Here is a 27,124-nt window from a genome sequence, read left to right as displayed (position 1 = left end):
TTCTTTGCTCTCTAATGATTGAATGCAATCCTCTCCTTCAGCGATAATGTTGGATAAGGGGAAAGTCGTCTTGGTAGTTGGCAATGAGAACTTCGGTCCCAGTGAGAGCAACCACTCAACATTCGAAGGTACGTCAGTGTTAGTAATATTGACGAACCAATCCTTGTTGTGTTGAATGTTTTGTTAAAAAATTATATCTTTAAATAAAAGCGTTTACGACAATTTTACGATTCTCAGAATTGAAGAAAATTAGTGAGAAATAAATGTTATGTCAGTTTAATTATCTCACGTGACTCTAAAGTTTATTTTCAATTGTATATCTGATTACAGTGACTTCAAAAAATTTTCCATAATTTTGATAAATTCAAATTTTAAAATCATTTTGTGCGTGAGGTTTTTTCACCGAATCACCTTATAATTATGATTTTATGTAATCTTATGGCAAAACTCATCACGCTATGATACAGGGATATGAGGTTGAAAAAAAGTCATAACCCTACTGTACATTCGCTTGTTCATTGTCGTTGATGAATACATAGACAACTTTGTCTTGAAATTAATCATTGATGACAGTATTATTCAAATTGTCGCCCACCTTGTCTTCAGTGGCCCCTAAATGGACTCCAACATAAAATAGAAGAAAAATATCAGTAATTTTCCGTAACATTTCCTTACATTTTGTATTCTGCACTTCTGCAGAATATTTCCTCCTTTCCGACATTTAGTTTACCTTTAAAATAATTGAAACATCTGTAAAAAATGGAATAATTATATTACATATTTAATATATGTATTTTTAGTTGAAATTACCGTATATTTTCATTTATCCATTTACTTCTTGAAAAAATTGTTAAAATATTTATAACCTGTATAGGTATATTATATTATTAGAACTTACCTATTGTTTGGTACTTACATATTTTTACTTAATTATTCAGACAACATTTTTAAAACACGTGACTGACGTGTCCAAATCTTTAACTTGTACTGATTTCAAAGTAAGGAAGATAGTATAAACTTGTCATTTCATGATATATTTTTTATTTGTTCTATTTTTTCTTTATGCATGACACATAGCAAGACATTGTCGTTCAGAATGTCACACATCGCACATGCAAGAGTGACAAATTCGGTGACACCATATCTTGCATAAAGACAATTTTGAATTTTTATAGATTCAATTTCCAACTGGGATATTTTATGGATTGAGATATTTTTATTAATAAAATTAAATAAAAAACAGAAAAAATAAGATCTTTTTATTCGTTTAATAAAGTTATGATGACAAAAATATAATTTTTGCGGAGTATTTTAAAAGATCTTAATAGTGTTTATTAGGATTGGGTTTGCAGTTGAAGGAAATCGTTTAGTTGTTGCAAGATATCTCCTGCTGATGTTGCCTGTTGTTTTGAATAGCCGGAGGAAAAGATGGAACATTTGTTGTTTTTTTTTTGAACGTTCCCAACGCCACTCTTTCCCACCCCTTCCGACCGTGGGGGCGACCACCCCATTACGTAGGGATCGCGTACACATCATGATTCGGACGGGTAAAAGTGAGCATTGAATACTAGTTACAGAATATTCTTCAACAGCCAGTACTAACATTAGGCATAAACTACCTGTTTAGATACGGATTATTCTAGATTTAATAATATTTATATCTAATGGGTCTATCTTGTATTGCCACTAAACTTGAGTTGCGTTGTCAGTTGTCTGCGCGACTGAGACGAAATGTTGTACCATTAATGTCAAATCAACTGGGTGGTCGATAAACATTAGGGTTATGACTTTTTTTCAACCTCATATCCCTGTATCATAGCGTGATGAGTTTTGCCATAAGATTACATAAAATCATAATTATAAGGTGATTCGGTGAAAAAACCTCACGCACAAAATGATTTTAAAATTTGAATTTATCAAAATTATGGAAAATTTTTTGAAGTCACTGTAATCAGATATACAATTGAAAATAAACTTTAGAGTCACGTGAGATAATTAAACTGACATAACATTTATTTCTCACTAATTTTCTTCAATTCTGAGAATCGTAAAAATGTCGTAAACGCTTTTATTTAAAGATATAATTTTTTAACAAAAAACAAAAAATTTTAAATTTTTTTAAAGTGGTTTGTGCATGACCTTTTTCAATATTTGAATGAAATCAACATTATTATAGTTATTAATAGGCTTATATTTATTTATTCCTGCAACAAAAAATAATTTTTGAAAAAAAAATTTTTTTTCATTTCATACATTTTTTCAAAAAATTATATTTTTAAAATCGATTTGTGAGTGAACTTTTTTTATATTTCAATGAAATAAACGATAGCGTAGTGATTATTAGGCAAAAGTTCATACATCCCTGCTACAGGAAATCATTTTTGTGAAAACATTTCAAAAAGTCATAAACATGTTATCGATCAGTGTTTTTTCAAACTTGTGACCTCTATTCGCCAAAAAAAAAGAAAAAAAAAAAACATTTTAAAAATAACTGCGCTTTGGATAACTCTTTTGTGTATTCTGGACAATATTTTTATATTTTGGCTGAGTTTTCGAGCAAATTTGGAAAACATCCCAATATTGGAATATAACCTGCCCATTGAATCTTCGGATCGTCAAGTTTTATTTGCTGTCCCAAAAAATGATAAGTTCGGTGGAATTATTTTTTGATGATGAAGAAAATATACTGAACCTACTGTATTTGTCACCAAATTCATTTGCAAAAGATTTGCTGCTGTCCGCTCCAAAGGCGATAAATACACTTATTTTGATGGACCACCACCAGTGTCGTTGAAGTTTATTTTATTTTGAGGCATTTTCTTTTTCAACTTTGCTTTAAAGTGAATCCAGACTCTGCCACTCTTCAGGTGTTCGTGTTAGAGGTTCATGGCTGTTTAAACTGTCCGAAATGGACCTCCTGGTTTCACCAAAACTCCCGAACTCCTCGCGCTACGTTTGGATTTTCACTCAGTTTATCAATTAATATTTCGAACTGCTGCTTTGTCGTTTTTTTTTTCACCATATTGATACACAAAATTAATTAATGATGCAAAGAATCAATAATTGTTAACAAAATGTTTATTTTTCCTTCTATTTTACTTCTTGTTTCTCTGCAACTGAAAATTGGTGGTTGCTGAAAAACAGCCGCTTCGTCAACTGAGATTCGCAACTTCAGTTGAGAGTTGCCATACGTGGATCAATTTTGACAACTGGCAACGCCACTCAACGGTAATTGTTATCGACGATCGACCCCTAAACCAAAGTCTACAATAAAATATACTTACTTTATTAGTTGGCCCATTACAGAACATTTGTTCCATAGACCGAACTAAGAAAAGATCTCCATTCCTCTCTGTTTTTCGCTTGACTTTTTGGAATACCGCGCCTTTTCATTTCTTCATCCACTTGTATGCTCCATCGAACCTTAGGCCTACCGATTCTGCGTGCACCGCCATGTGGCATGTATTCATACGCCTTTTTAGCGGGTTCATCATCGCTCATTCTCATGATATGGCCTAGCCAACACAATCGTTGCATCTCGATACGTTTAACTATATTCATGTCTTTGTATAGCTTATATAGCTCGTGGTTCATACGACGTCGATATTCACCGTCAACGCAAATCGGCCCGTAGATCTTTCGAAGAATTTTCCTCTCAGACACACCAAGCACTGCCTTATCTGCTTGCGCAAGTACCCATGCTTCGGAGCCATACATTAGCGCGGGTAGTATCAGCGTTTTGTATAGTGTTATTTTTGTTTGACGAGATGTGGCTTTGTTTTTAAATTGCTTATGGGTACTTTACACGGTATGTTTTTTACATATGAGTTGTCACTTTGCATATACATTTTGTATGGGAGAAGTGACAACTCATATGTAAAAAACATACCGTGTAAAGTACCCATTACTTAGACCATAGTAGCATCTGTTGGCCAATACAATTCTTCTTCTTATTTCACAACTGATGTTGTTTGTTGTGTTTATGGCAGTGCCGAGTTAGACGAAGTCTTTAACTACCTTAAAACTATAGGTACCAACTTCCACAGTTGGTCCGAGCTCTATGGACGCTTTGCGCGCCGACACCATCAATTTGGTCTTTTCACCGTTTACCGCCAGACCCACTTTCGCAGATTCTGCTTCGACCTTCCTAAAGGTATCAGTTACTTCCTTTCAATGAACGGAAAGAAACAAAACGATTCCCGTACCAATCACACAAAGCCACAAACTTTTCAGCTTCTCTGAATCGTTTCATTCTCACAACCAAAACAAAAACACAAACTTTTCAACGTAAAAAGATGGAAACCGTACGATTGGTGAAATGTAACTTCGGCTATGCATTGCCAAGTTGTTTCATTCACCACCGAAACGACAAGTATTTTTGGGAAACGTTTGCCGTGCGTTATGGTCAATGACACACTCAGACACACACACACATGTGATTGCTTAACAACCCTATAAGTTAGCATCAGCATACCACAGTGAATTTTATCAACCACCAAACGTTTTTGATTTATTCACATGTGTTAAGTACTATTTAGTTTTCTATCTGTTGTTGTGGAGTTGAGTACTTTTCGCTTTGTTCGTACTCACGAATGTAAACAAAACGAAACTAAACAGCGAGCTCGGCCAACGAGGGTTATGTTTCGTTTTGTATTGTTCCTATGGAAAATACGAAACGAAACGATTGGAAATTTTATTTAAAGTATTTTTACGTACTCTGCTTCCTTTACTGATCGTCCCATGATGTATATGTCATCAGCATAGGGAAGTAACATGTGGCTATTGGTGTAAATTGTGCCATTTCTTTTGACATTTGCATCTCGTATTACCTTTTCCAGCAAAATGTTTCAGTTAAAGTCAGTTAAAGTCATCTTACAAAGCCGGATGAGCTTCGCGGGGATACCAAATTCAGACATGGCTTGGAATACCTTTTGATCGGAGGGGACTGTCGAATGCTGCTTTATAATCGACAAAAAGGTGAACTATGTCGATCTGCATCTCTTGGGTCTTCTCTAGGATTTGCTGCAGGGTAAATATCTGGTCAATGGTGGACTTGCCAGGTCTAAAGCCACATTGTTATGGTCCAATTATTTCGTTGGCCATTGGCTTTAATCGTTCGCACAATATCCCTGACACTATATTGTAGGCAATAGGGAGAAGACTTATGCCCCTATAGTTGGAGCATACAGTCTTATCTCCTTCCTTGTGGACGGGACATAGGATGCTCAGGTTCCAATCGTCGGGTACGCGTTCTTCCTGCCAGATGGTGCTAACTAGCTGATGCATACACCTTATCAGCGCGTCGCCTCCGGTTTTAAACAGCTCGGCTGGTAAGCCATCGGCTCCTGCTGCTTTAGGGGTCGATTATAGATAGCAACCCAACTTTAGTTGCGTTGCCCACACCAAATTTAGTGATAGAATTTTCTATTTCCACATTAAAATTTATACTTCTTTACAATTAAGTTAATAGCTGAATTAATATTGATTGAATCGCATGATTTTCTCTTCTGGCAACGCAACTACAGTTGAGTTGCTATCCATAATCGACCCCTTATTATTCTTCAGCCGGTTGATTGCTGTTTTTACCTCATCTTGGCCGGGCGGTATACATTCTATACCATCTTCTGGGATTGGATCTGTGGTATCATCGTCTTCGCTACTATTGGATACCAGCAGATTGGAGAAATGTTCCTTCCATATCCTGAGCACGCTATCTGTATCTGTTACCAGATTACCTTGCTGGTCTCTACAGGAGGATGTGCCTGTACCAAAGCTATCTGTTTGATGTTTCACTTTTTGGTAGAATTTTCGGACTTCATTCTGGCTCCTGTACATCTCGATTTGTTCACACTCCCGCTTTTCCATTTCTCTCTTTTTCTTGCGGAAAAGACGTTTCTCTTCTCTCCTTTTCTCCAGATATCTCTCTCGTGCGCTACGAGTTGCTACTGATTGTAAAGTAGCTCTATATGCCGCATTTTTAACTTCGGTAGCAGCACGACACACCTGGTCATACCATGAATTCCTTTGTGGAGGTCTCTGGAATCCAAGTATGGATTTTGCGGCTGTTTGCATGGAGTGGGCAATATTTTGCCATTGTGTTATTATGTTATCGGGACAAGGAGTGCTCGCGTTAAGCAATTGGGCTAGTTGAGTGGAATATGCTGTGGCTATCTGTTGTGTTTGCAGCCTATCGATGTCCAACTTCCGCGTTGTGTCTGTTCGTGCTTTATTTGCAACGTTACGACGGGTACGTACCTTTGCTGCAACAAGGTAGTGATCCGAATCAATGTTTGCGCCTCGGAACGATCGTACATCCAACACGCTGGATGAAGGTCTTCCATTTATCACAACATGATCAATTTGATTACTTGTTCTTTGATCTGGAGACAGCCAGGTGCCCTTATGAATATCGAGATGATTAAATCTGGTACTGCTAACTACCATGTTTTTGCAGCTGCAAATTCTATCAGCCTCATACCATTGTCAGATGTTTCACTGTGGAGACCGAATTTCCCGACTGTTGGCCCAAAGATATTCTCCTTTCCAATTTTGGCATTAAAATCGCCTAGAATGATTTTAATGTCATGGGCAGGGCAACGGTCATATGTTTCTTTTAAGCGCTCGTAAAATATATCTTTGGTCTGTTCGTCCTTTTCTTCAGTGGGAGCATGAGCGCAAATAAAGCTGATGTTGAAGAATTTAGCTTTTATTCGAATTGCAGCAAGTCTTTCATTCACTGGGGTGAAGCTGGATACCAGACGTTTTAGTCTCCGACTAACTACGAATCCGCAACTAAACTCATGCTTTACGTCATGGCAGCTATAATACAGTGCGTCACCTTTAGGTGTTGTTTTGACGCCTTTCCCAATCCATCGTATTTCCTGTATGGCAGTAATATCGGCCTTGTACTTTTCAAGTACGTCTGCCAATGCGAAGACTGCACCTTCTCTATAAAGAGTGCGAACATTCCAGGTGCAGATTCGCAGATCATGGTCGTTAAAACGTTTGCGGGGTTCGTCAACTTTAGAGGGGTTTGTTTTTCTTTTCTTTCGTTTTTTCGTAGTAGGCTGTTTTTTCTAGGGGAGGGTTACTAACCCGACGCCCAAACCCAAGTTTTTAACGTTCTTATGGGTGAACGCGCGGCACATGTTAGCTCACTACCTTTAACGGGTGTTAAGGCAGTTCCCCAGGTGACACCACGGGGAGGTCAGTGTCCACTTGAGATGAAAGAGGGACCAAGATAAATCCTGGGCTTTGCCATGTTAAAACCGGTCAGGACCGTTCCTTGATATCTTCCATCCCCTACGTCGCCCAATAAAATATAAGGAATTAAAATCATCGCACATTCTGCAGACTGGTTCTCCAGATGCATAATTTGTGCGATGAACATTAATATGACAGAGACGTATCTAGTATCTACTAGGTCTGGTAGGAATATTTATGCTAATAGATGAAATAAGGAAGGTATATCGCCATTCAAAATTTTTTGTACTATAATTGTATTAAACATTACACGTCTGCTTTTTAATGTTGGTAATCTAATTAGCTTAAGTCTGCTGGTATAAGATGGCAAGACAAAATCACTATTCCAATGAAAGCCTCTTAAAGCAAAAAGCAAGAATTATTTTTGAACAGATTCAATTTTATCGGAGTATTTCGTGTAATAAGGATCCCATACTACTGAGCCATATTCTAGTATGGGTCTAACAAGTGACACAAACAATTGTTTGGTGATGAATCCTAGAACTCCATGAGCTTTGTTAACCAACACAATAAGATGATTATTAAAATCTAGTTTGGGATCCACTAGGATCCCTAGATCAACAAACGAATCCACAGATATTAGAGTAGATTCATTAATGCAAAATACATGTTTTAAAGGTGAGGTTCTAGAAAAACACATATGCTTACATTTCTTTAAAGTGAGTTATAAAAATTTTAACATCGTCTGCATACATAAGTACTTTGGAATGTGTTATTGACGTTGGTAAATCGTTAACAAACAATAGAAACAGTAAAGGACCCAGATGACTCCCTTGAGGAACGCCTGATGGAACATTTATTAATTTAGAATAACAATCCTCGAATAAAACCACTTGTGATATATCGTGCAGATAAGATGAGACACAAGATAATAAGTTTTTACTGAATCCGATACAATTTAATTTTTAAATTAGTAATTTGTGGTTAACTCTATCGAATGATTTACAGAAGTCGGTATGGATCGTGTCAGTTTGCTTTTTCTCACTTAAACCTTTAATTACCTCTGAGGTATATTGAACTAAATTCGTGACAGTGGATAGTCCACCACGAAAATCATGTTGATAAGGGCTTAATGTGTTTGGGACTTTATGGGAAATTACATCAGTAATAAGTTTCTCAAATAGTTTTGGAATTGCACTCAGTTTTGCAATTCCTCTATAATTGGATACGTCTGATAAACTGCCAGATTTATGAAGAGGTACCAAATAAGACTTTTTCCAAAATGTGGGAAAATAACCAAGATTTAAGGAGTGATTGAAAAGAAGTGATAATGGAATAGCTAAGGAGTTGTGACAGTTTCTAAGAATTATGCTGGGGATTCCATCTGGACCAGGGCTATTTGTAGGTGTGAGGCAACTTAAACCTTTTGAGATATCTTCCATTGAGAGAAGCGACATATAAATATTATCCATGTTAGATAACTGATATGGATATGGAATATTCAAGGAACTGTTGTTATATGAGTATGTTGAGGCAAAGAAATTTGCAAAACACTCAGCGATATCATGATCACTAACAAATTCTTCGTTATTATGTTTTAATAAGTAAGGTCTTCGAGTACTTTTTCGTTTTAAATTAACAAAGTCATAACATGATTTTGGATCAGATTTAATATTTATCTTAATACTATCAATATAAGCCTTATATCACTTGTGGGACTCAATGGTGTATTTAGATCTAGCAACGGAATAATTGGAGTAATCTAACGTAGATCCTGATTTTTTATTTTTTTTTGAAAAGTTTGTTTTTAGAGTTTTTTTAGAGCAAATATTTCAGGTGTAATCCATGGCAATTTTTTAGAAGAATTTTATACTAACGTCGTAAAATTTCTTAACGGCATATTCGAGGTCAAGATGATTATTACACTGACACAAAGAGAACCAATCAATAGTAGAAATTAGATGATTCAGCTTTTGAAAGTTAGTCTTTTTAAAATTGAAAACAGATTTGAAAGTACTAAGAGGGACATGTGTTGTAATTGAGGAATCATAAATCATTTGTAAGCATAGTGCGGGATGGTGATCATCCTCGGGACTTATTACAGGATGAATTCTACAGATTTCAAAATTGAGAGTATTATTCACAAATACTAAATCTAGTATCTTATCAAACTTATTTGTTACATGATTTTTTTGATACATATTTATATCTGAGAAGCGAGTTACAACATCAAAGTCAAGTTGATTTGAATTGGCACTCGAGGTTAATGGGGTCATCCCATCAGAATCCTCAAGAGAAAGCCACTTTATTGAGGGTAAATTGAAATCTCCTAGAATTAGAATGATATCAGTATCATTCATCTTTTTTACAATTGAATCTATCGCAGACAAATGTTGAAAATATAAATATTCATCAGAAGCAGGTGGTATGTATGAACAGGTAACAAATAATTTGAAATTGGTTAATTCTATACACACACTTAAAAATTCAAAATCAGACGTGTCATTTATTGCAATTATATTGGAATGATACTTGCAATCGACAGCAATTAGAACACCACCGCCTCTTTTGGTGATTCGATCTTTTCTAAAAATTTGATACTTTGAGCATAAAACTTCACTATTTAAACAATGACTTGGAAATCAAAATCGAAACTATCGGTGAACAGTCGAGACAATTTTGTATTTAGTCCCCTTACGTTCTGATAGCAAAATAAAATTGAGTTTTTTGAAATCGACTACGGTCTATGAGGTCAGTGTACTAATTCGTAGAAGATGTAGAATTTTTGGGCTTTTTTATTCCTTAAAGTTGGAGTACCTATACTCGCTACACTAAAAGGATTAGCAGAACCCACAGAAACTTCAACGATGACAGCCGAGGGTGGCGGAACTAACTCTGTTTGTCCAGATTCAACATCTTTATTAGTGAGAACAGAAGTGGTCCCAGTATTCGATGTTGAAACTTTTAGGGCTTTCCTACTCCTCAGAGTCGGAGTGGAATTACTCGCTGCACTCGGAGGATTAACAGAGCCCCTGACCATTTCTTTGTTAGTTGCCGTAGTTGGCAGAGCTGGGTCTGACACAGTGGCGGTGTCTGTTTTCGTCCTCCCGTATTCCGTAACGATGTTAGCAGATATAAGGGGGGACAAAAACCCACCGACTGAAACATTAGGTGTACCAGAATATTTCGATTTGTTTGAAGTCCTCTTTGTAGACCTTTTACGTTTCGGTTGAGATACGACGGGTGATGACAACAATCCATCTAAATTTGGATATTTTTCAAAAATCGAACTGAAACGAGACATTCGTAAATACGCATTCCAGATTTCCTTATTTATTTCAGATATTTCAATTGATAGATCATTAGCAAAATTATAAAATTCAATATCAATATTTCGACATTTTACACAGCACAATCTGAGTCCGTTGAAATCGTGGTTGAGTGAGTTTGGAATTTTCCAACTCTTTGTCAACAAAAGAGGATGTGAAAAGCTGTCAGAGTAATAAAAACCAACAATAAATCCCTTATGATGACTATCGATGATAGTCGAAATATCGGAAAATAAATCAACATTAAAAAACAAACTTTGTCTGTTTTTTATTTTACCGACCTCAAGCCAAATTAACATAAGAAGAAGATATTATTAAAAGTTTAAAGCAAAAAGAAAATTGGTAGAAGATCCGATGCCAGTATTCAATGTCTTATTAAAAACAGAAAATTATGCGATGGCAACTCTGTTTTATATAAATAGCACAGAAATGTAACACAAAAGAGAGAGAAATTACAAGATATCAATTACGGAAAAATAAGAAAAGAACTTTCCAATTAGATGAAATTTAAAGAAGCTAGTAATTTATTACATTTCACTTAATAAACAAATGCACGAACAAGTACACTTAAATTAGGTATACTTATCTACGATTTAAACACAATTTATCACAATTTAACTCTGATTAAAATAATTAAAAATTATAATTCAAGTAAGTTAAACGTAGAGCGCACAAAATCACAACTTTACACAACAGGGTTGCCAAGTTTTAAGTTTTTATAAACACAAATTAATAACAAACTTATTTTGTTTTTGTTATGAAATGTCATGACGTATTATTGTTCTGTACTTGACACGCTCCAGTACAGACATACAGAGTTGTATTTACATAAATTTGACAGATGCGACTATCTTTTATCATTCAGTCATGAGTATCGGCCTACTTATTTTGAAGGATTCTGCCACATTAAGTCTGTCTGGTTACTTTCCCAGCAAGAATTGTCCAGCAAGAACTTTCTCAGAGAGTAAGGGGTTTTTATTCTCTTTTGCTAGAAAATTTTAAAAACTAAACAGACACCTTCCCAGCAAGAACCAGCAAGCAATCAGCTGACTTGCCAAAACAGAACAATTTGTCCGCCAACAAAGGAAGCAAACACGTTGTATTTTATTAAAAATAAAAAAGAAAATGAAACAAAAAAGTATTTTTCCACTTTACAAATTTGTTCTCCATAAAACAATACAATTAGACTATGTTATTTCCACAATAAAATTGTTTTTAATGTTCACAAACATAAATCAACAAAAAACTAAAAACAGCTTATTGATTGTTTTCAGGAAGAAGAAGAGCTTGCAAGTGCTTGCTAGAAGAAATTTGTCCAGCAAGAATTTGCAAGCTCTCAGTGAAATAACTGTCAAAATGTCTCTCTCGAATCGCTCTCTTTTGCTGGTTTTTTGTGTTAACAGACGACTTCCAGCAACAATTGGTACAAATTATTACAAATTTTAGGGTAACCAGACACAGCTATTATCAAACTACATGGCTTAGTCGGTGTTTAGACGTTCAAAGTTAATGGGAAAGAAAATTGAGTTTATGTACTCGCAAATTCTCCCAGCAAAAAATTTTGGAAGTTGTGCAATTGGAGTTATGATTTCACAACATCTTTCAATGTGGTCCAACAGAGTTATGAAAAATGCACTCCGTTCGATACATTTTATAAGCAGTTGCCCTAGAGATCCCTACAGAAAAAAACAGTTGGTTGATCCCTACACATTTCTTCAAAAGATAAACAAGAGTGTATACATTTCGAAAAATTTGTTATAAAATAAAGAAATAAAAACTTAAGTTGCGAACATTTTTGCGGTAATTCACGAGACGGAAATTTTTAATGGAGTGGAGTTGGTGTCCTTTTCGAAAGCTGAACTAGTGATGGGAAGGCAACATAAAAAACTTTAGGATGATGAAAGAAAATCAAATGCGCTTGGATTTAATCGAGAACGGAGGACGTAAGCTCAAATGTGATTGAATTTAATGGAAATTTTTTTTGTAATTTGTGTTTATAAAATAAAGTTCTTTGTGTTCTTGTTTTACACAGATAATAAATGCATTTTATTTATTTTGGGATATTTCGCAATGGCTTCCATTTTAATTGCATCTTTAGACAGATTGCAAATGCAATCCGACGAATGCATATAAATTCAATCCAAAGCACTGCATCTTAAGCCGTGATTTGGATCGAAAATGGACTGCATCCTAGCCGTGTGCTGTGGAAGCAAAATGGAGTGCATCCTAGCTGCGCGCTCTCTTGTAAAATTCATAAGTGAATTCATAGGAAAAGATGTACTCCAACGGCAAATGTACCGTACGCTTGTAGTGATACAACTGCATCCGCGGATGCAAACTTTTTGCTGGGCTGTTTCGTTTCTTTATTTTTCGCAGTTTTTTCTGCATTTTCTTTCATTTTATTTGTTCCGCTGGCAAATCAACAACGCATACATTTGAATTAAAAACTTTTGTGATGAAAAATTAAGATCGAGGTCATGTTTTTTGATTTATATCTTTATTTCATAATGAATATTTCGCAATTTTCATGAATTACATCATCAGGATGATCTACAAATAATAAAAAATACAATTTAATTGCTTTATTACAGAAGTTAAAACACACAAAAACAAGAATATAAAAAGTTTCGCAAAATACGTAACAACATACAATTATATTTACTTAAAATTATAGCAGCCAGGGTTTGGAGTCGAGCGACTTTGTTGTTGTTGTATGTTGAACATACAAACATAATAATAAAACACTGTTACAGCGATTTTTGTTCGACTCCGACTCTGGAGTCGACCTTGATGTTAATTTTCAATACCACTCAAAATATTAAATATGTACAAGTTTCCAATTTCTTCCTATATGTTGGCTTTTTCATTAGATATTCCTTGAGAGAACATTCGTTCTAATATAATACTCAACTACAAAACTTGCATATAAATCCTGAACTTATCCCATTAAAATTAAAACTCAATAAAACCGAAGCATCCTTCCCTTTAACAAAATCTTTAAGCTTTGAACATTGTCAACTTGAATGGGCTATAAAAACTTTGACCTATATAAGGAACAATATGTGAAATTAAAACAATTCGGCTTGATAAGAATTCTGTGACGAATTTAAAATATATAACTTTAAACTATGTACTGAATTCAATAGATATATTGAAACGGCAAAATGTACATAGAAATTGATTATAGTGGAGCTCAAATGTTAGTAAATATCCTCTGCCTCATCCTTTAACTGAGTACAATATAGCTTTTGTCCATAGTTTTCTTATACATAATATGAATAAACGGACCAAAAAAAATAATTTGTTCGCACATTTTTCATATAAGAATAAAATAAACAGAGTATGTAGGAAAAATATTTGCCCGGAGTCGGAATCGAGTTATTTTTTCGACTCAGACTCCAGCAAAATTGCTCGACGCCGACTCTGAAACCCTGACAGCAGCATCACTACCATCGTCATCAGTTAAAAATATTGCACTGTTGTTTCGTTGTATATAGCGATCTCTATATATCATTGGTGGGCAAATTTGCGAGAGACTCATGTATTTTTTACACTTTTGTGTGTGAGGCAGAGCATTTCTGCTATATAGTGTAAAAAATACATGAGTCTCTCGCAAATTTGCCCACCAATGATATATAGAGAGTCGGTTCGTTATTAAAAAAGTTACAGAATCGCACTACAGGATGATCTACAAATAAATAAATACAATGTTATTGCTTTATCACAGAAGTTAAAACACACAAAAATAAGAATATAAAAAGCAAAATACGTAAAAAACATAAAATTATATTTACTTAAAATTACAGCAGCATCACTACCATCGAATACAAAAACCAAATTAGATAAACAGGAAAAAAATAATGTCATATACCAGATTCCATGTCGAGGAAACAACAAAGAAACTTGCCAAGAAGTTTATGTGGGCACGACGAAAAATAAGCTAAAAACAAGAATATCAGCTCACAAGTCAGATATTAAATTAAGACAACAATATGACAAACCGAAAACAGCACTAGTAAGCCACTGTGCAAGTAAAACTCATCAATCTGATTTCGAGAGAGTGAGAGTATTGGAGAGCGAATCCCATCACAACAAGCGTTATACGATGGAAATGCTACATATACTCAACGTACCAACAATATGAATTTCAACGGAATGAATTTCAAAACATACGCCGACAACAGCGCTTTAAGCTACAGAGGCTTAATTGGCAAAGCCAATAATACCAGGTCAGGCAATGTGCGCTTGCTGAGAGCAAGTGAGCGAAAACTTCAATGTAAAATGCATTGAAATGTATGCTCACTTGCTCTCAGCAAGCGCACATTGCCTGACCTGGTATTATTGGCTTTGCCAATTAAGCCTCTGTAGCTTAAAGCGCTGTTGTCGGCGTATGTTTTGAAATTCATTCCGTTGAAATTCATATTGTTGGTACGTTGAGTATATGTAGCATTTCCATCGTATAACGCTTGTTGTGATGGGATTCGCTCTCCAATACTCTCACTCTCTCGAAATCAGATTGATGAGTTTTACTTGCACAGTGGCTTACTAGTGCTGTTTTCGGTTTGTCATATTGTTGTCTTAATTTAATATCTGACTTGTGAGCTGATATTCTTGTTTTTAGCTTATTTTTCGTCGTGCCCACATAAACTTCTTGGCAAGTTTCTTTGTTGTTTCCTCGACATGGAATCTGGTATATGACATTATTTTTTTCCTGTTTATCTAATTTGGTTTTTGTATTCGATGGTAGTGATGCTGCTGTAATTTTAAGTAAATATAATTTTATGTTTTTTACGTATTTTGCTTTTTATATTCTTATTTTTGTGTGTTTTAACTTCTGTGATAAAGCAATAACATTGTATTTATTTATTTGTAGATCATCCTGTAGTGCGATTCTGTAACTTTTTTAATAACGAACCGACTCTCTATATATCATTGGTGGGCAAATTTGCGAGAGACTCATGTATTTTTTACACTTTTGTGTGTGAGGCAGAGCATTTCTGCTATATATTATTGCCAGGTCAGGCAATGTGCGCTTGCTGAGAGCAAGTGAGCGAAAACTTCAATGTGAAATGCATTGAAATGTATGCTCACTTGCTCTCAGCAAGCGCACATTGCCTGACCTGGTATTATTGGCTTTGCCAATTAAGCCTCTGTAGCTTAAAGCGCTGTTGTCGGCGTATGTTTTGAAATTCATTCCGTTGAAATTCATATTGTTGGTACGTTGAGTATATGTAGCATTTCCATCGTATAACGTTTGTTGTGATGGGATTCGCTCTCCAATACTCTCACTCTCTCGAAATCAGATTGATGAGTTTTACTTGCACAGTGGCTTACTAGTGCTGTTTTCGGTTTGTCATATTGTTGTCTTAATTTAATATCTGACTTGTGAGCTGATATTCTTGTTTTTAGCTTATTTTTCGTCGTGCCCACATAAACTTCTTGGCAAGTTTCTTTGTTGTTTCCTCGACATGGAATCTGGTATATGACATTATTTTTTTTCCTGTTTATCTAATTTGGTTTTTGTATTCGATGGTAGTGATGCTGCTGTAATTTTAAGTAAATATAATTTTATGTTTTTTACGTATTTTGCTTTTTATATTCTTATTTTTGTGTGTTTTAACTTCTGTGATAAAGCAATAACATTGTATTTATTTATTTGTAGATCATCCTGTAGTGCGATTCTGTAACTTTTTTAATAACGAACCGACATCGGTAGTTAACAAAAATATTCGGTTGAGTTAACGAATGTGCTATTCTGTAACTTTATGTTACCGATTGTAGAAATCGTTAGCACATACCGACGAATATCGATAAAAATACAAATTGTCAAATAATATATTTTTGTATTTATTAATGTATTTTTGAGTGGAAATTATTAATTCTTCGCAACTACAGAAGATAATGCGCGTAAAGGAGGAAAAATATCTTCTTTTTGAAGGAAGGAGTCTAAAATTAGTGTCTACATGTATCCCAACAATGCGAACCCCAAGATTAACTTCAACTTCAAAAACGTCAAGTGTGTATGTGAGTACTTCTAGGAGGTAAATGAACAATACATGATTGACGTAAATTTTGGTGGTTTTATTCCAGGATATGAAGAAAAATTTCATTAGCCTCCATCGTAATAGCTCGGAAAGACAAAATATAGAATATCCCCAATTTATGGTTTTTATGTGGACAAGAACTTGTCTTTTAGACCAATAAATATGCTTGTGTGCTTCTACAAACCGCCTTTGGTGAAGCAACAGAACCTGCATTATTTATATTTGACGTATGTTTGGCAAAACATCATTGGTCAAAAGGACACTTCCTACTGAAGTGCATTTTATACATACATGATTTAAAAATTATAAATTTGGTAAAATCCTTCCTAAAGCGCTGTTTTATTTTTTTCTAATCAAAAATTAGGGTCATATTTTGGGTTGTGGCGCTTTGTGGAAAAAAATTGTGAACAGCGCAATAAAAGGAAGAGCTAAATACAGATTGAACTTTGAAATTTGGCACAGTCCCTTCGGCGACGTTCGTGGATCCACGTTACCGCCACTTAAGTTTGCAGGCACATATTTATTTCACGCCCACATTGAATGGAATTTTTCATAGTGTAGAGTATGTAAAGTTGGATTGTTAGTGATGTTGAGTTGAAATCTATAAGATTGCCACAAAGCGAGGTAGAATATAGGAATACTATTATGAGTTTCAGCCTCAATACTGTATTAAGACTTTAGCAAACGTATTTCATCAATTATAGGTATGTTGATATTGACTTAGCATGGGTTGAATTTTGTGTGAAATTACAGCTGTAATTAAATGTTCAGACAATTTCGGAATAGAACTTAATTTTGCAATTCCTCTATAGTTCGATACATTTGTTAGACTTCAGGACTTGTGAAGAGGTATTATATATGACTTTTTCCATAAAGTGGGAAAGTAGCCAAATTTAAGGGAATAATTAAACAATAGGGTTAAAGGTGTGTCTAATGTATTTGAACAATGCTTAAGAATTATACTAGGTATATGGTCTCGACCTGGACTTTTAACAGATTTTAAACTCCGTAGACTTTTGGAAACATCTTGACATTGTAAAAAGGGCATATAAATTTGGTCGATCTGAGACAGCTCGTAAGGATACGAATCTTGAAATTGATACGTTGAATTAGAATAAGTTGTGGCAAAAATATGCAAAACATTCTGCAATATCAGAGTTATTGACAAATTCTTCATTTTCCGTAGCTGACTTTTTATATATTCGAAATAGTTTGTTTTTGAATTTTTAATCTTTGATAACTCAGATGTTATCCAAGGACATTTATCTCTATTTTTATGGGCCGATTCCGTACAGCGAGGCGAGTCGTGTCGCGTTGTCAAATGCAATTTTTCGATTCCGTATGGCAATATCGCCTGACGTCGTCAAATTTTGTCGCCGAAATGTTCATTTTCCGGCGACAACAAATTAGCTGTCGCCGTACATTTTTACTAACGAATAAAAATAAAATAAAAAAAAAAAATAAAAATAACTTGTTATCGACGATTATTTTCTATCGCTGTACGTAGTGCATTTTTTAAATTTTGTCACAGAGACGATAGACGACGCGACATGACTCGCCTCGCTGTACGGAATCGGCCCATTAATTTTAGTTGTTGGAACGCATTCTAACAAAAATTTATTTAAGATGTTATAGAAAGATGGCATACAAAAATATTCCATTTACAGTACCGTTATAGTAAAATTTTACCGGAAATCAAAAAATGGACACTTTTAAAATATTTTCAAGAAAAGTGCGAAAACTTTTGTTCTATGCCCTCATTTCTTCCTCTATCAGGTCAATGCCGTCAAGGGCTAGTCTGATATGGGACAAATCTGGTTAATACAGGACTTTCTAAATATCATTAAATTCTTTGTACGTACTCTAGGCATAACCCTTAATGATTCTTCACATTCATTTTTGGAAAATAACTTCAAAAATTTCTAGCCAAATTGCCTACAAAGGGGCATTAATTACAATCATGCCAAAATTACGTCAGGAACATCATTTTTTTTATCGGAATCAATGGCAAAACTACTGAAAACGATAGGGAACCAATTATTCCACCATTCTGATTACTAAGGGGTAGTTTACACTATATGTAAATGTCATATGACATGAAATTTTCCATCGTTATATATTCTCTAATATGTGCAATATTGGAGATTTTCCTTACGCAATTTACTCTGTGCGTCCACACCAGCAGAAATGTAATGAAATTACGTCTCCACTTTGCCTGCGTTGGGGGATATGGAATATTTTTATTTCGTGTCATATGACATTGATAGATAGTGTAAACTACCTCTAAAATGGCACAAAAAACTTGGAAATTATTAATCGATTATTGTGGGGCATCATTTTTAATGCTCAATTTAAAAATGCTCATTTTTTGAATTTTTGAATTTTTTTGTATGTCATCTTAAAGACAACTTTTCAGCCTACAAAATTGTTTTTTGAATTGTTAAAAAATCTCAAAATCCAAGTTATCAACGTTTACATTTTTTATTTCAGGTTGCATCATTTTCAGTGACAGTCACTGTATATAAATCAAAAAACATGACCTCGAGCTTAATTAATTTTTCAAAAACTCAAAGGTCGAAAAAAAACTCCAAATAAAATACACAGATGAAAAATAAATTGAACAAAAAATTATCAGTAAAAATTAATAGTAATCATATACATAAGTATTTATTTAATTTTTAATTAAATTTAATTTAGTTTCTATAAGAAATATCGCCTTTGTATTGCCTTTGAATGATCAAATGAGAAAATGAGTGGGAAGAAGAAACAGAAAATTGATAAAAACATTAAATTTTAAAAGAAATTGAGAAGAAAATTTGCCATTCCATTTTTGAACGTATAAACACGGACTTAATTTTATAGCCAGATGGTAGAAAATATTTTGCAAGAAAAAACAGTTTGGCGCACGCTCATGTTTGCTTTTTTCTGTATGTTTAGTAATGCGGAAAATGATAAAACAAAATCAAAAATTGGATAGTTGTTCAAAACTTAAAAAGTTACCAAACCAAAAACGAAGTTACTACTGATTTTAAATGAATTGGGTAGCATTTAAATTAGGTAGTACTTGGCATTTAATCTTGTACATGAAACTGAGTCGATGGTCAGACTAGCAAGGTTTCATGAAACCAATTTCGTTAAAGTTTCTTTTCAAATTTCTTTAATGTCCACACACGTTAACATGAAATTTAAGGTCTTTGCGTGTCCTCTTTATTTTACCATTCGCGTTTGTGTTTCTCATACCAATAAAAACAAAAAAAGACATAAATAAACCAAAAAACAACACAAAATAATTAACATTAATAATTAAATTAATATTAATAGTTAAATTTTCACTATTTCATTAATTAAATGTTTTTATTAAATATATTTATGTTTGTTTTGTTGTTAACGTTTGCTTGAGAAAATAAAAATGAATGAAAATTGAAGAAAAAATCTTGCAACGAAGAACAAGAAGAGGCAACACAACAAACACAGAAAACCATGTACATGGGTTTCACTACTTCATACCCCTCGCCTATTAACTTGACGTCGCCATGTTGAAATCGTGCTAGTCTGACCATCGACTTAAGAACTAACAACTAAAGAATGAAGGCCAGAACAGAATCAATCGTCGTTGGCTTTGCTTGCTTCCCAAATGACAAATTATAAAGGAATGCCAGAACCTCCTAGAGGAGAACTCAGGCGGATTTGCAAAGAGGCTCTGGCGTTCCTTTATAATTTGACATTTGGGGAAGCAAGCGACGATTGATTCTGTTCTGGCCTTAAGGAATAAAGGATGTAATTAAAAATAGAGTTGCCATCTAGCAGATAAAATAAAATTGATGCCAATATCGAGTTTACATATACAACCGAGGAAATTCTTCCCGTTTTATCTTTGGAGATATTCGTGGGAAATCGTATTTATTCTCAATTATATTTTGCTCTCCAAATCTATATCGAAAATAGAAGTAAGAATTCAAAATGTCGTTTGGAATTAGACATTTGTATTACAGGAGAATCAAAACAGATAACACTTATCTCTACCTGGAAAATATTTATACCATGGATCGAGTTCTATACTAAAGTAATTTTATGAAATTCCTGTAGTGGGGATCTCGATCTAAGAACGTCTCATTTCATGAAATTATTTCATTGAAATCCCTCTACCAGCGTATGTGCGATGGTACTTGGCGAATATAACTCTCAATGGGTGTTATGTCCTTTTGGTCAATTTCAAATTAAAAGTTGATGTAGACAATTTGGGAGTTATGTCCGTGCATCATATGAAGCAGATCGGAAACAAGTCGGGTTTACGCGACCTCTTGATTGTTTTTACTTTCAAGGAAGCAAGTTGAGCTGACCCGCTATACTTGGATAGCGATCGTTGACCACGGCAATATATAGTTATAACCTACACCTCTATTTGGGGAGGGTATTATAAGCTCGTGTTGGCCCAAATGTTTGTGACTAATCAAAATAATGGTGTTTTTCCGTTTTTGAAGGCCTCGGTACAATGGGTCCGTTGAGTGCCGCGTTACAACAAAACATATTTTTAATCAAAAATAAATAACAAATATTTCGTTTCTATAAAGAATATACATATGTATACAATTTCTTTGTGCAGAATATTTTATCGTTTTCTTCTATTGTTTGTAGATTCTTAGCACAAAAACTTTTGACAGCAAATGAAGACTAAAGGCTTGAATTCACCTTCTGGATAATCTTACTAAATGAACCTTTGTATCACCGTCCTAAATTAGCCTTGATTGAATGTGATAAAGTTCAGTGATAAAAAAAGCCTAGACAATAAACTATGCCGAATCGGCCACAAACAAGTATGCAAAGAATGAATATTAAACTCATATGTGTTGTCGGAAAAGGGACTAATGTAAAACAGTCAGTAGTGGGATTCTCTAACTCTTTTTTTGAGTTACCGACAAAAATCGGTAAAATTAAAACGCAAAATTATGAATGAAAAATTCAAATAAAAGTTAACATCACTGTTGATATTGGTAAAGCTTTACGACTACTTTTTATTCGTCGCTAACTTACCGACAAACATCGTTAATTGCCGAAATTATAAGCATTTTAATTTTACTGATTTTTGTCGGTAACTCGAAAAATAAGTTAGAGAATCTCACTACTGATTTTCGCTTTGAAAGTGTAGGACAATAGTCTCTCGGTGCAGTATCAATAGTAATAGAATGACTCCTTTTGGCTAATTGAATATATATTATCATCTACTATCATAAATAATCCCAAAAATTTTTCATCCAACAAACCCTATCAAATATGGAAATTAGATCCTACCATATGTTTGCGTACTATATTCTATTCCAATTAAAATAGTATGCGAAATCGAGTTCACGGACATAATAATGATTAGGTAGACATGCGAACTTACATCATTAGAAAATATTTAACAGTCATTATTCTGATTGTCAATAGAGGCAGTTGCACAAAAAACTGTTTAGTTTTTACATAATTTGTTGCCATAAATGATCAATTAATAAAGAATTTTTTACAATTCTGGTTTTTGCAATTCTTTATTTGTCTAATAGTACGTTTAACAAACCCACTGGGTTTTAAATGTCAATTCCATTGCATATATACGAGCCCTAACCACTATTAATTCGTACACCAGGTATTTTTTCGCGCTTTAACATCAAACGCCAGAATAAAGGTTTAATTATTTTAATAACACCGACATATTTATACTTTTCTGAAAGGTCATTTTATTTCCTCTAAACTGACATAGAAATAATATTAAACTCAATGTTAAAATGCTAAAAATATTAAATATACAAAAAGGCCTATAATTATTGCTGCAAATTATTTGACAACTATTTATTCGTTCAGTTTATAAATTGCGCTCAAGCTAAACGAAAAATCAAAATTTAATCAACAAATATAAATTTATCGTTACAATGATAGAATAAGAATGTAATGCTTGGTTTACATTTACGAAATCCACTCGATTTCAACTGTCAAATCCATAGGTTAAACGTCAAATGAAATCCAGATGAGATTTCATTTGACTTTTGAGCTATGGAATTGACAGTTGAAATCAGTGGATTTCGTAAATGTAAACTTAGCATAAAGGAGTCAAAAAAGATAAAATTTTAACTTTATTTTATTTTAATTTTCATCGTTTCTAAAAATGACACTTGGCAAGCCTATTTGGGAGGAAATTTTAATTTTAATCGTCGATAAATTGAAATCTTGAACGACATATGGACAGATTTCGACTGATCAAAACTCCAAGATCTACAATACAAAGTAAATATGAGAAAATAAAATATGAAAAAAAAGATAATATGAAAAATGTGAAAATATTAAGAAATTTCAGCAATAATGTTTCAAACCGAGGCCGGAATTCCGAAATAAGTCCTCGCGATAAAAGAGCTTCGTCAAATGTCATTAACTAAATCGTAGAAGCACTGTTCGAGATATGAAGCAATTGGAAAGCCCTTACCCGACTGCAAATGAAAAGGTTATAATTTATATAAAGTAAGTTAAAGATTAAGCCGGTATTTTGAAGTCAACTTGATATTTTATATAATTGTTCGGGCCAAGGAAAAGCCATTGCTTACAGCGCTTAAAATGAAATAAACGGACTAAAAAGAGAAGATTTTGAGTACAACGGCAATGGGACAACATTATCTTTAGCGACGAATCAAAGTTTTATATATGTTTGTTTTCGTGATGTAAGAAAAAGGGTGTTACGTAAAAGCGCCGAAGCATACAATAAAAACTGCTTAAAACGTACAGTAAAGTTTTCAGCTAGCGTTATGGTATAAGGATGTATTTCTTCCAAAGGTGTTGGTCAGCTCCATTTCATAGATGCGGTCGTAAATGCAGAAAATATATAAAAAACCTGGAAGAAAATCTGATAACATCTGTATCGAAATTAGCAGACTGTGGGGAATAATTATTCTAATAGGATGGTGTTTTTCCGGTACTTCTAAAAATATGAAAAAGTGGCTTGAAGAAAATGGAATCGAGGTCCTGGATTGGCCATCCTCTTGTCCAGACCTTAGTCCAATAGAAAATTTGTCGGCTAGTATGAAAAGAAAGCTTCGAAATGAACCCCAACGGACTGAACCCCCAACGGACCCCAACCGCATCTATGAAATGGAGCTGACCAAAACCTTTGGAAGAAAGGTTTAGCTGACCAAAACCTTTCTTCCAAAGGTTTTGGTCAGCTCCATTTCATAGATGCGGTCGTAAATGCAGAAAATATATAAAAAACCTGGAAGAAAATCTGATAACATCTGTATCGAAATTAGCAGACTGTGGGGAATAATTATTCTAATAGGATGGTGTTTTTCCGGTACTTCTAAAAATATGAAAAAGTGGCTTGAAGAAAATGGAATCGAGGTCCTGGATTGGCCATCCTCTTGTCCAGACCTTAGTCCAATAGAAAATTTGTCGGCTAGTATGAAAAGAAAGCTTCGAAATGAACCCCAACGGACTGTAGCGGGTAAAGTCCTAAATTCAAAAAATTTGGTACTCGATAACCCCAGAAGATTGTCAAAAGCTAGTCAGTACCACGCCAAAGTGGGTCGAGACCGTTTAAAAAAAAAAAACAGAGATGCCGTAACATAATTCTACCAGTGATAATTGGTGACTGTACGAATTAATAGTGGTCGCAATATTTTTGTTAAAAATAATGAATTTTCGTTTTTTTGTTTGTTTTTAAAAGGACCTTTTCTTTATATGTATTTTTATTAATATATGTCTAAAGAGAATAAAATTACCTTTAAGAATAATAAAAATTTGTTTGTGTAGTCATTATAGTTCTGAAGATATGCAAATTTTAATATCACATTGTTGAAAAATGCTATGTGTACGAATTAATAGTGGTTAGGGCTCGTAGTAGTACCTGTACATTGAAGAATTGCAGGCATTTTTGTGCACGTAAGCCATAAATGCAGTTATCTTAAATAAATTTGATAAAAAAAATAGCATATTTGTTCTACGCATCGGTATTTTGAGGATTTTTACTACATTTTTTGACCGAACAACCTGCTATTTACTATTTGAGGTTCCCTGCAGTTACGAAACTCCTCCGCCAAAAATTGTCAACATAGGTGTATGTTTGGTATGGTCCCCATAGAAAGAATTTTATCTAATTTTTTTCACAGAAATAACGGTAACTTGATAATTGAAATTACCTGTGGTCACAAAACTTCCACCAAAAATTGTCAACATAGGTTTACACTTTGATATAACCCCCAATATAAAGGTACCGCCCGGTTGAAGACAAGTTTCGATACATTTTCTAACTTATGTCGTGTTCCTTTACGTGCCTGATGTAATCACTTTTTACCCGCAAAGTGTTGAGAACAGTGAGAACAGTTCACCACTTTTACCATTTTTAAAAGTAAAGGAATGCTTGGTTTACATTCGGCGTCGTTTCATTTCATTTATCATGATTTCGCATACAAAAATGAAATCATCTCATTTCGTTATTTCAGCGAAATCAACATCGAAATCACAGTACACATGATATACAACCCTGTAAAGCTAAAGAATTAAAAAAGTCTTACTTTTGGCAAGAGTGTAAACTTTCTTTTGACTCTTAAAATTGGGGGTTATTTTATCTATCTTCATTTATTTCATAATTAAGCTTATACAAGGCCTAATATTTTCTGGATTTTAATTCAACACTAAACACTTAAAAAAATTGTATTTGTGTTTTATATTTATTATATCATTATACCGGTGTAATTATGCTATTAACAACATTTTGTGAGGTGTAAACTTTCTTTTGACTCTGACTGTATGTCCGATACACATAAAAAAATTATTTTATTCCTTATATGTTTTCTCTCTACAGCTTTGTGAATCCGAAAAACATTACTCTGACTTATATAAAATGGCGGATAAGAAGGAGCAGTTACTTTTTACGGAATTCTCGGCAGCTATAAATGCATCGTATGAGAAGGAAAAATTACACACAAATTTCATTAAAGTTATCAGTATAGTTGGTACTGTGGCAAGTTCATTCATAGCGCTGATATTTTCCATTTTCATGCATACATATCACCAGAAAATGTTTTTTAGTCAACGAGCTTTGGATGAAAATGTGGTGGAAAAAATTAAGACACTTGAAGAAAGGGTGTCAGAATTGCTAGTTGAATGGAACGAGCAAAAACATGTGATAGAACAAAATAAGAAGGTAGTCAGAGAATCCTGGAGCAGTTATTTTCATCGACATACACAATGGATATATAGCTGGGCCATAAAATCGTCTTGATGTTTTGATAATATGTACTTTTAATATTTTCCACCAACTGATTAAATTTAATTATAATACCCCTTAACTGTTTGTTTTAATTTAGCAATATTTTGTTGTTGGAGTGAACATTAGGCCGGGTCGATTTGTATGGAAGGAAAAAACTTTAATGGGCGAGTAGCGTTTCTGATTCATGGGATTTTACTGAGCGAAAAAGTCTACTAGGGCATATGTCTATGGTGAAAATCGATCCCCGATTTTGACTTGGCATATAACAGCTTAACCATTGAGATTTTCCATCAAACACTAAGACAAAATTTGTAGCCAAGCCAATGATTAATAACTCTCTAGTACATCGCAAAAGCATTACAACGCGCAATTTTCGAAAATATTGATAAATGACACTGTGCTACAAAAGTTGACAGAAAATTTTACACCGATTGGTCGTGAAAATCTTTATAATCCGGCATTATAATTCTTTCGACCAAATTTTAATTGACAAAAAAATGCATATATTAATTATTTTAGAGCATTTTCAATATTTTAAACTTCACATTAATGGGTCGATTCCGTATTGCGACACGAGTCGTGTCGCGTTGTCAGTCGTCTCTGCGACAAAATGTAAAATTTGCATTACGTAAAGCGATAGAAAGTTATCGACGTTGTAGCGGAGCGTTTTTTGTTTCGAGAAAAAAATCAGATCAAACTGTAAACAAAAGGAAAGCTTTTCTAAAATTATAAGAGGAGATATACTTAAAGTAGCATCTATATGAAGACATTTAAGAGAAAAATCGAATCCTTTAGAACTGCATCAGCCCTGTGAGTAGATGTTTTGTTTCCAATAATCATGAAAATAATTGTTTATAATTTAGGTTTAAATGCTATTTTCGGCTTCCAAAAGCCGTTCTTTATATAGCTGAGGCATTAAAATTGACTTTAAAAAAACCGTAGGTCAACAGCCATGCAGCCACTCGTTAAATTGTGTGCTGCTTTACGTTTTTTTTTTCAGAAGGAAGTTTTCAAAGATCCCATGGCAATAACTTTTACCTCGGTATGGCTCAACCCACATTGTCAGTGAAGTGTTGCAGCCAATAGAGGAAAAATTGTGTAAGCGTTGGTGTAGTTGCGGTATTCTCCGCTACATCCTTCATACCCACGAGCTACGTTTGGGTGGGCTTCCACTTTTTCAACCAGCATTTCAAATTGCTGTTTTGTAATTTTTGCCATTATATGTACTCAACCACCAAAAAACGTATATAATTTTAAACAATTTTCGATTGATTGAGTGGAGTATTCCCCCATTGGCTCAACTTCATTTATTACCCTCT

The 27,124-nt window shown here is 34.1% G+C and overlaps 1 protein-coding gene and 1 long non-coding RNA gene across 2 annotated transcripts in view; both read left to right on the top strand.

Moving 5' to 3' along the window:
* The window catches only part of LOC141406155 (uncharacterized), a 48,153-nt gene extending 22,269 nt beyond the window's left edge, over positions 1-25,884 (top strand). The window contains exon 3 of the mRNA XM_073991290.1: positions 25,398-25,884. Within this exon, the coding sequence (XP_073847391.1) occupies positions 25,398-25,817 (420 nt within the window). The 3' untranslated portion in view covers positions 25,818-25,884. The remainder of the gene's footprint in view (positions 1-25,397) is intronic.
* LOC141406813 (uncharacterized) lies at positions 16,310-16,907 on the top strand. The gene is made up of 2 exons (XR_012413513.1): positions 16,310-16,556; positions 16,623-16,907. It is a non-coding gene; the product is annotated as an uncharacterized lncRNA (long non-coding RNA).
* Positions 25,885-27,124: the final 1,240 nt, after the last annotated feature.

Source organism: Musca autumnalis, unplaced genomic scaffold (assembly GCF_047663935.1).
Source record: "Musca autumnalis isolate F117 unplaced genomic scaffold, ASM4766393v1 scaffold_5, whole genome shotgun sequence".
NCBI classification, from domain to species: domain Eukaryota; kingdom Metazoa; phylum Arthropoda; class Insecta; order Diptera; family Muscidae; genus Musca; species Musca autumnalis.
This window is presented reverse-complemented; position numbering and strand designations above follow the sequence as displayed.